At 32.5% G+C, this 10,848-nt stretch overlaps 1 protein-coding gene and 1 pseudogene across 2 annotated transcripts; one reads left to right on the plus strand and one right to left on the minus strand.

The window, feature by feature from the left end:
• The first annotated feature begins 225 nt into the window (after positions 1-225).
• LOC149878482 (uncharacterized) lies at positions 226-2,893 on the plus strand (annotated as a pseudogene). Its single transcript, XR_016447659.1, has 3 exons — positions 226-509; positions 727-913; positions 1,155-2,893. The product of XR_016447659.1 is annotated as an uncharacterized LOC149878482 (transcript).
• A 6,169-nt stretch (positions 2,894-9,062) lies between these two features.
• LOC145193383 (uncharacterized) lies at positions 9,063-10,359 on the minus strand. Its single transcript, XM_080070843.2, has 2 exons — positions 10,221-10,359; positions 9,063-10,047 (listed from the first exon to the last, which is right to left on the minus strand). Exon 2 carries the CDS (start codon positions 9,946-9,948, stop codon positions 9,148-9,150), a length of 801 nt encoding a protein of 266 aa, XP_079926969.2. The 5' UTR covers positions 9,949-10,047; positions 10,221-10,359; the 3' UTR covers positions 9,063-9,147.
• Between the last annotated feature and the right edge of the window lie 489 nt (positions 10,360-10,848).

The raw sequence follows: 10,848 nt of genomic DNA on the forward strand, positions 1-10,848 counted from the left end.
CATTGCGAAATGTAACTCCAATTAATTTGAGTCGGGTTATTTTTTTACGTTCTTCGCTTTAACGACACTGAATCTTATGATTAAATCGTTTATTTCCAAATAAACAAAAAACTTTTATCTTTCTAATCGAATAACTGAAAACGTTGCAACAAAAAAAAACTGCTTACTCCCAAGATGTCGAACGAATTTGTTGGGAACGAGAAAAAGTATCTTCAACTCCTTGAGTTATATAAGAAAGCATATTCAACACTTGAAAAACTAAAGCAGTATCAGCACGCACAGGAGGTGTGGAAAATAGTAAAATATGATCAGTCTTTGTATGAAAAAAAAAGTAAACGAATTAAAAGTGAAAGCAAAAAAGTCAAAAGGATCAATCATGTCATTCTGGGGAAATGCTTTATCACCGCCTAGCAAAAAGAAAAAAGATATTCATCCAGTGCCGTCTTCGTCAAATAAAATACAAAGTTTTCCGAACGCAACTACGACAGAACCTGAAAGGATTGAACTTAGTAAGCCATTTTTTGTAATAATTTACAAACTTTTTCTCTCGTGATTTTCTATATATTGAATTCAACCGAATTGGTAATTAAACTACATTGTACGACTATATTGCAATTGCATAGTTTTATTCATCATAATTGGACAACTTGACCATTTTCTCTACATCCAATCTCTATAACTGTCAAGAATTTATAATAGTTTATTTTTGGGTATTTCCTAATTTAGATTTAACATCAAACGAGAAGGAAAGAGCAAATCCGGCGCAAGTTAAAAGTCGGAAGAAAATCTCAGATCTTAAATCAAAGCTTTCATCCTTGATAATCTTACGCGATTCTGGTTTGTCTACTGTAACGAGGAAACAATTAGTCAATGTGAAAGAAAGCATAAGAAGAGAAAAAACAAACTTGGACAGGTAAATGTTAAGAGATATATCGAATAGAGCTAAAAAGTATAGACAGACTTCTTGGCCATAAAAACCAAACTTTTAAGCAGGCAGTAACTTTCAAAATTTTTTTAACTTTCAAAATTTTTTTTTTCAAATTTTCAATAAGAACTTCTAATTGAGGATTTACAAAGTTCGCAGAATCCAGGAAACCTTAAGTATAGAAGGTTTTATAACGGAATCAAAGATTTGTGTAATATTTTGTTTTCAGATTGATTCGTGAATCGGCACGACAAAGAAAACGGAGACAAAAACTTAAAGAGGGCATCAAAACAGTTTGTCAATACAACCCTGAAGTATCAAGTGCTTTGTAACAGTTTATGCGAAACCATCCTGGACGACCACGGCTCGAAATTGATCAACCAGAACTTTTATCAACAATCATAAAAATTGTGCAAAATTCATCAGCAGCAGATAAGCGTCGAAGAACAGAATGTCTTCGCAGTGTCTCCACTTTGGATGATCTTCAGAAAGAGCTGACAAAAATAGGGTTCAACTTGAGTAGAAGTGGTTTGTACCTTCGTCTTTTACCACGACGTGAAAACACTCATGATGGAAAAAAGTATGTAAAAACAGTTCCTGTGAAGCTACTACGTCCAGAAAATTCACTGCGAAAAAGAAATGATGATAGAATGTTTGCCAAATCTTTTATTGATGACTGTTTGAAGTTTGCAAATTGTTTGGACCAAATGCTGTGCTTTTCATGTCCAATGATGATAAAGCCAGGGTACCGTTGGGTCTTACTGCTGCAAGCCTTCAAGCGCCGTTGCTGATGCATATGGAATACAAGGTCAAACTTATGGATCATGACTTTGTCGTTGGCCCACAGCACAAGTTAATCCCATCGGTGTATGGCAAATGCGAAGTTAACAATAATGGAAATGTATCCTACAGTGGAGACACTTTCATACGCATAAGAAGTGGGAAACACGATACATCGAATGCTTTTACACATGCTTTTGATGTTAGGGAGCTTTTTGAAACCAAGATGGTTAGACGTAAACCAATTATGTTAATGGAGACTGATGGAGCTCAAGATGAGGCACCACGCTTCCCTAAAACGTTAGCAACTGCTGTTGGTCTCTTCCGCTTGCTGGATTTAGATGTCTTGCTTCACGGTGTGAATGCAGCTGGGCTTTCAGCCTTCAACCCCATTGAAAGAAGAATTGCATCTCTTTCTCGTGATTTGGCTGGAATAGTTCTTCCCCATGATTATTTTGGCGATCACCTTGATTCTTCTGGAAAGACAAAGAACTGGAGGTAGAAAATTTCCAAAAAGCGGCTGACGTTTTACCCCAAGTTTGGGAGAAAGCCGTCATCGACGGTTACCTTGTTAATTGCCGGGCAGTACCAGTTGGAAAAGCATATAAACCGCCGAATCCTGATCCTGTTTGGGTAGAGAAACATTGCCAGCAATCGCGATACCGTCTAAAAATTTTGAAATGCCAGGACAAGTTATGTTGTTCATCGTTTGAAACAAGTTGGCTGAATACCATCCCCCTACGTTTCATTCCATTTCCGGCCATCTACGAGTACTGCGAGAATGGTTACAAAGCGATGGAACCGTCTCGATATTTTAAAAACATATCAAACCATTCAAACTTTGCACCTCTGACGCATAGGCTTTTGCTACAAGATATACCTACAGAAGGCTTAAAGTACAAAATTATACCATTTGATCTGTATTGTCCTTCATTGGAAAAAAAGCTTTTAAACGGAATTTGCGACAAATGCAATAAATACTGGCCGAGCGAGGCAGCAATGAAACGGCACAAGAAAGCACATAAAAAACAAAAAATAAAGATTGATATGGAGAGTGATTTAAGTGAAAGTGAAGAAGTCAGTGAGGAGATTACTAATGAAATATTAGAAGCAGAGTCATGCCTGTTTTCCATAACATTTTCAATTTATTTAAGTCACCATTTGTGGAAATATAAATAGCTAAATTGATCTTTTTTGTATTTAATGATTTGAAAACTTTTTTTTTTTTGGGTGGGGGGGGGGAGGTCATACTTTTTAAATAAATAACGCGTACGTACGCAGAGGGGGAGGGGGTATTAAAAGCGTACAAGTGCGTACAAGGGGGGAGGGGGGGTCCAAAAGCATTGGTTTTACTGCGTACGTACTTAATGGACGTCCCCTAACAAGTGTGGAGGCTGAAAGGTCATTTTCTGCAAGTAGTCTATTTGTCACTAAACTAAGGTCAAGGTTAAATGATGAAACACTCAATGCTTTATGTTTTTTACGTGCTTATTGTCTAAAGAAACGTAAAATTAACCATTAAAAAGACTTATTTGTTTGCTGCTCAATTGTATTCAATGTACGTATATGAAATTGTTGCTATATATATTTATGTTTTTGCTGCTGTTGTTCCCCTGAAATATACATAATAAAAAGATACACTAGAAAACCGGAAAACCGGTTTTTAAAACATTGAAAACCCTAGTAAACAGCATCTTAAAGAAAACCACCGCTAAAAGATTTATCACCACCTTCTCAGTATTGAAAACTAACAAACATGTTCACTTCTGCAAGCACGGTCTTAATGCATTCATTAATGATTATTGTGCTGTGCTGACTCCATCCATAAGAAGTAGAATGTGTATCTAAGGCTGGCAAGACCACCATTTCATCAAGTATTGTACAAATGTAAACCATTATAAACAGCTGAGGTAAATATTCACCTATTGCTCACTAGTTCATTTCGCATTTGTGGATTTTAAGCCTCTAGTTTGTGCGGATTTTTAAAAACAACCTAGTAACGCTAGTGGATTCTAGAAAAGTTGTCCTTAACTGCAGGATTACATTCTAGTAAATCTGTTACAACCAATTTGACGGCTTTGTATTCCATTTCACTAATCCAATGGCCAAATTTCTGCAGAGCATGTGCTGATGTCAGTTCTTCACCTGGTGTTCATGCGGATGGTCGATAACTTTGCCGGTATGTTGTTAATTTGTTTCTATTATTCAAAAGTTTAAGAAATCTTTAAACGAAGTTGAAAAAAAAAGAAGTCATAATAAAAAGGGACTTTCTCCGGGCTTTTTTCAAGCCCACTTTCTCCTAATCTTTTTTATAAGAGACTATATCACTATCTACTAAATAAAATTCTCAAATATATTTCTAGTCTCAAATATAATTCTAAAATGTAATTTAAAGTTGTTTATAATTTTAAGAGAGAATTTTACCCCCTGAAAAAGTTGTAAAAAAAACTATTTTTTTTTTTAGCTTTAAACATAGATCTGTAAGTAAAGAATGAACCCAGTAAGATTCAAAAAATTTGACAAAAAGGATCATCAGCAATTCCAGATTAAAGTTAAAAATAAACATTAATTGAGAAAAACTCATTTAAAGACATAAAACAAAAACAATACTTAACATTACCCTTTTTATTGCTTTGATTTTTTTTCTAGGCTTTTTATAAATAAAACTTATCTTTTTGTCAGACCATTTTACATGTTCCATATCATAATAACCGAAACCATTTACACAAAAACACTTTAGGTTGCAAACCAATTCATAAACACTCTAGGTTGCAAAACAATTTTTATGAACACTCAACAAACCACACCCACTTTGATTGAAACATATCAATGCAGACGTTACTGTAATATCAATGAATAATTTTCCAACAAAAACTTCTTTAAGGCACCGCTTCTAAACTATTCAACACTCCATAAAGGTTCTGCGTTTCGCCATCAAGATATGTGTTAAGCAGTGCATCTTTACCTAGGTCTTTATAACTGAAGATATCTTTTATTTCTATTTTTAAAGCAAGAGGAATTTTAACTTTACTTATAAATTAATTACTTTAATTTTCAATATCAGTTTTGTACTTACATGTTGAATTTGATGAACAATACTTCTAACGTTCTTCATGTGGACCGTTTTTGGAGCAGTGATGAATAATTGTAGCCAAATAAACCTTTCGACTTCGTGCCACTGTACAATTTCATTTCCATTTTCATACCATTCAAGTTTCATTTGTTGGCTCTAATGGTTCTGAATTGAAATTTTAACTCGATCAGGAGGGCGTTTACGTCCGGGTATATTTTTTCCATCGGCAAGAGTTTTTCCTTCAACAGAAACTGTTTATTGCATGTAATTGTGTTCCCATTATTTTCCGCAGATAAACAACACATTTTTGTTTCTTTACTTTTGATTCAGGACAAGGATTATTTTCACGACTTTAAGAAACTTTACTATCACCAACACCTACATAATATATAATTATTTTCTGGTACTTATAGATCTTTGATAATTTTTTTTTACTCCATTGAACCAGAACTTCTTTCATGACTTAAAACGCAGATGTGAACTGCTTGCCAATTTTCGCAAATGCTTTTTTTATGTTTTCAATTATATAAGATTACCTTTTAAGTTGACTAAACTCGTTTAACATTATTGAATCCAATAATGAATTAATAAAAACTACTATCAAAGTTGCCGCTTTAACAGTAACCATAACTAGTAATTAAAGTATTTCCCAACTGCGTTTTTTCAAGCTATGCATCTCAACCAGTATAGATACTATATTCAGTATAGATATTACACAAACCTACTCGATGAAAATTAAGGCAGTCCAAAAGAGACAAAGATTAATCTTATAAGTCTTTCTCTGGTTATCATTATCGGTTTTGCATATATAGCAATTTTTTTTCAAAAACGTTTCTTATTTTAAAGGGTTTTCCAACAAAGATTGGTTAAAGTTAAATGGTAACAAGCTGAAGTTCCGTATATGGGACGACATCAACTCACCAGGTGAAAATTCATCAACAAAAAGTTAGTGTTTAGAGCAGATTTTGGGCTGGCGCAAAGTCAGAAAGGTAAAAAAACGGCAAAAATTATATAACCTTCAAATATAAACATGTGATACATCAATACTAGTACTTTTGGGTCAGAAAAGCTAAATTTGTTACTAGAAATAAATCTTACGCATACTTTAGACGCGTGTTACGCGGGTGTACGCGTTTTGGTCCCATTTATGCGCGCAAATAATGATTTAGTTAAAAAGTTTGGATCCCTCCATCTCAAATACCATATAATACCACGTATAAACTCTATACCACGTATTTTTAAAATAGATTTTACGTGATCTAAGGCGCGTACAACACACGCGTGTTGCTTTGATATTAGAGATGCAGGGGTTTACAGTAATGTGTACTAGAGGGCTTCTTATTCAACTCTACTGTTTCCTTCATGATGGTTAATTTAAGTGGAACAATAGCTGTATGAAAATGACTTTGCTCATTAACTTGGGCCTCGCCAATATTTCTATCGGTATGTATTTGTTTATACACATCTTTGAAACACCATCAAAACCCCCTTTAAAGTGAAGTACACCTTAAAACTTTCCCCCACTCTCAGCAAATATTCTCATTGAGTTTTGACATTCAGTAAGTTAGTATACTTTTCAGAGTATTGTTAAACATACTCCGTAGAGAAGTTGAAGCAGGTATTTCTGTCAGAGCTACACCCTCAGGATAATATTTCTGTCTTTTATTCTTAATTTCATGAAGTAAAGGATAAATATCAGCATTTTGTATTATGGATGAATTTCTGATCATTTGATACTGTTCATCGGAAATATCACACTGAGCTTAAGGCAACTTCAATCTTCATTTTTATTGCAAAATTAACCTTCATAGTTTTAACTTTGCCAAGATTTGTAATATTTTTTATGACAAAAACAAAATATTTCTTGGTAAGATCTCCAGAGTCTTTTCTTATTGAAGTTAATGCCAATACTTCAGCAGGATGTTCAGCCAACTTGGTAACCATAAACAAGATGATATTAAGTATTTAGGTGAGTAAATTACTTTTTGAATTGGTTTGAATTTAATTGATTTATTACTTAAATCTTTTGTTTCCCTCACTTAAATCTTCCCAGCCCTTGTTCTTTCTACCTGGACCTGCAGCAACGTCTCTGTTAACTGTTTTTTCTTTATCCAACCAGGTTTGCTCATGTTCCAGAAGTCTTGAGTTTTTCAGTTACTTAGATTTGAATTTTCAATTAAATATTGATAGATCTTTTTTGAGATTTATCATTTCAAGTTAATCAATACCTCCACGGTCTATATCTTCCAATCTACGAAACTCAAGTAAAAGAGACTCAAGCAAATTTTCATGATTAATTCCTAACTCTTGAATGGTAGGAGCTAAATGTATTTTCATGATGAATGTAAGCCATGAATTATTATTCGTTATTTTGTATGAAAGTTTTATTTTTAAACGTTTAATTCAAGCAGTAGGCAGTCAGATCATGCAACTTTTGGTTTTTGAGGTTTGAAATTTAAAATGATTTGTTTGAGCATGAGTATTTGAATGTTAGCTTTTGAGCTTTGAAAAATTACCTCTGTAGTGCTGATGAAGTGTGAAAAATGTGTGAAAAATGTGTGAAAAATGTGTGAAAAATGTGTGAAAATAACTAACATAAAATTTTTTATTTTACTTTTGTTGTATATTGAATTTTGGCAAGTTCGGGCGACAGAATTTTTTATTTTCTGCTTTCATATATGCCTATCAATGGGAAAATGTTAAAACTGCCATGGATTCTCGTGGGATCTCTTACTTTTTCATCCAAATTCATGATTAAACAAGAACAACAAAAAATCAATATGGGCACTTTTTTAAGATCTTAGGAATGACAATCTAAAATCAAAATGCAATGCCAAGAATATTGTTTATTGTTACCAATTATCTTAAACATATGCCTTCAAATTAAATTTTGAACTGTGTTTACCCGTATCAACCTTAAGAGAGTGATACTAAAGCGAACATTTTGTGCGCGAATGTCGCAATAAAAAATAAAATAATGTGACTTGGGAAAAGGTGTAAAAGTTAGTGAATCCTTAGAAATTAACCAAAAAGCAATTAATTCCAGTTTTCTGTTGGTCTTAGTTACATTATAACTCAATTTATTAGTTCCTAGCATTTGTTTTTTTGGGGGTTTTTAGCCAGTTTTTTTGAATTTTGACTCACTGTGTGGTGGTGTCATTGGCCTACACTTCTTCAAAAAAGACTTTGGTGAGGCATTACCGTCAAGGGTGAGCTCTATGATAATCAGTTCCTTTTGACCCGAATTAAACGATATGCTTGTAAACGAAAAGTAACTCCAGCAGGATGGGCTACGAACCACACAGCAAACTCCGCGATTGACATTATACATATAATTTGAGAGTATGCTTATTTTAAAGTGGCAGCTTCATTCCAATTCAAGCCAATTTATCAATCTTTTTATCTATTAACTAGCATTTTGTTGCTTCCCTAATTGTTTTTTTGAACCATTTCTATCTGAGCTTTTAAGTTCTCAAAATCTCAAAAATAAATCTTAGACTACATTATTTAAAACCTTATGCAACCTTCAATAAAAATTAAGCTAACATTAGTAGAAGTATCAGATAGTAGCATTAAATAATTAGTAGTTTTAAAACAGTTGAATTGGGAAAAATAGTGGAAACTAATTTAGAAGATGTTGGCCTTTTTCTCTTCTTAAATATCCATCAAATAATATTTGTAGAAAAAAAAAACAATCATAAAGCGTGTCATAAAAATGATTGTGTAAACCAGTTAAAACTTGAGCAAATGCAGCTTTTGACATTTTTCCAAGTTTCATTTGGTCTCTTGAATTAAATTATTCAGCATTGATTTTTTCTTATGTTTTATTTACTTAAGGTAACTACTAAAACATTTTTTTGTGATGACGTTTCGTGATTTTGCTCCCTCACAAAATAGCCAATTCTGACCACAAAATACGATTTTCAGAACTTCACGAAATATTAGTACACACGACAATAGGTAGTTTTTAAATTATTTCAATGCTAGTATTAAAAAAAAAAGAATTAACTACAGACACGTTGTCTAACGTCTTCGTTATCGAAATAATACAACGTTTAGCAAACTATATTAAACTTTAAATAATATATTACACATAAATATCTTATTAAAATTAATGTAAACAGTTAATAACAAAGATTGCAATAAATTTATAAACATTTTTATAACGTTATTTTTTTTACATATAAGCTTCAGATACAAAAATTTAGATAAACTCTGTTTGGATTACCCAATTTTTATTAAGAATTTTAAAAGAAAGGGACCAAAGATTTTCACCAAACTCCCAAAATCAATGTTAAAAAATTAACTAAGAATAACTTATTTGTATATATATCTTATATGTTTATCTTAAAAACTGAGTTTGCATTTTTTAAACAATATGTCGGGTACAACAGCACTTACGAATAGCACGCAAAACAATGTCAAGTAAAAATAAAAAACAAAAAACTGCAATCAATCCGTAATAAAAAGTTATTACTCCGAAAGAAAAGTTGTATACAACTTTATTGCAGTACAAATATGGACCAGATACTGAAGAATTATTAAGATTTAAAGATTTCAGTCCAGTGTAACAGTACTGACATCCAGGATTTGTCTGATAAACCCACATACTTCCCACAATGAACCAAATAATAACAATATAAACTAAGGGATCTTTTTTGTGACATCTTTCTTGCAAAGAATTTGTATGAGAATGATACTTTGAGTGAAATATCTTATATCCAATTCGACCAAAACATTCCATTATTTGAAAAAATCCCAGCAGAATAAGATACAAAGGAATTTTTTTTTGAATTGGACATTCCTGCATATATAAAAAACCTATAATGATCATTGCTAATGGAAGGAACAGTATGAAAGTCAATAAGAGAAAAAACAAAGATCCATTTATCACAGCTGTTAGTATTTTATTCCGTGATACAAATCTATTAATAGCAGGTGTTTCTATATATTCACCACTTGATTGAGAATCAAAAACTGTCATAATTGCATCTGTAAATATTGAATGATAGCTTGGAGGAGGATCTGATAATACTACAACTTCTGAATATGATGGCAGTTGATATAATGGAGAGATACTTCCACTCATGACATTTTCTTTTTTAACTACTGCATCATATAAAGGTGGGGAGTCAGTTGAGTTACCTTCATTTGAATATTGCGAGTGCATGGCACACAAGTATACTGTGACAACTGATTATATTCTACATGTGGGTTTTGTAAAGTGAAGGAGAATTAAATCTGCTTCTAGCTAATCACTTTAATTTAACTAAACAAAAGTAAATACATTTAAGTATTATGACTTATATAACTTATCTCATTCTAATAAAATTCAACGAATTTTTAAAAAAAATTATTTAAAAAAATAAAGTGTACAGCAGCTGACATGTTTACACCAGGATCAATCTTTTAGGCTTAAAAGCAATAACTCTTCATTCTTACCTTTTAAGCGAAAGACTATTATCTAAGACAGTCAACTGTGCAAAAAATGTGGGATTATATTTTGAAGAAATCTTATACTTAGTCGACACTTCAAAAAAAAACACCTCATTAATGTATGTGCAGAGATTGCCAAAAACAACATTAAAATTTTTTCGAATCATGCAAATAACAACAGAGTCATACTCCTATCACAAGAATGTAGCAAGCTACGTCATGTGAGAAATTTGCAAGATAAAAAAGTTGAGAGGCAAATCTCATGACAACGATTCTTTCCAAGTTTTATCTAACCACCTACTGAAGATATCAAGTAAGCGCTGCTTTATTAGTCAGAGTTATCTCCTTGAGTGTTTAAAGCAGCAAAATAAAAACACACGCAAATTAAAGAGATAACTCATATTTTAGTTTGCCTTGAAAACAAAGCGAAAAACCGTTAGGGTTAAATGGACAGAGCCCATTAGTTACCATCGTCTTCAGTGGTAGAGATAAAAATTTGGAAAGAAAATTTTTTATTTGTAAAAAAGACTTATCACCTGGTCTTACAAGCCGTGGTCTCGCATACTATATGTATGAGCATAAAACATTATATCAAGTTAAATTTATCATGAGACCACAGAAGCTAAAAAAGAAA

Source organism: Hydra viridissima, unplaced genomic scaffold (assembly GCF_058129835.1).
Source record: "Hydra viridissima isolate aposymbiotic clone 2 unplaced genomic scaffold, HvirCarnegie_v1 scaffold_15, whole genome shotgun sequence".
Lineage (NCBI taxonomy): Eukaryota > Metazoa > Cnidaria > Hydrozoa > Anthoathecata > Hydridae > Hydra > Hydra viridissima.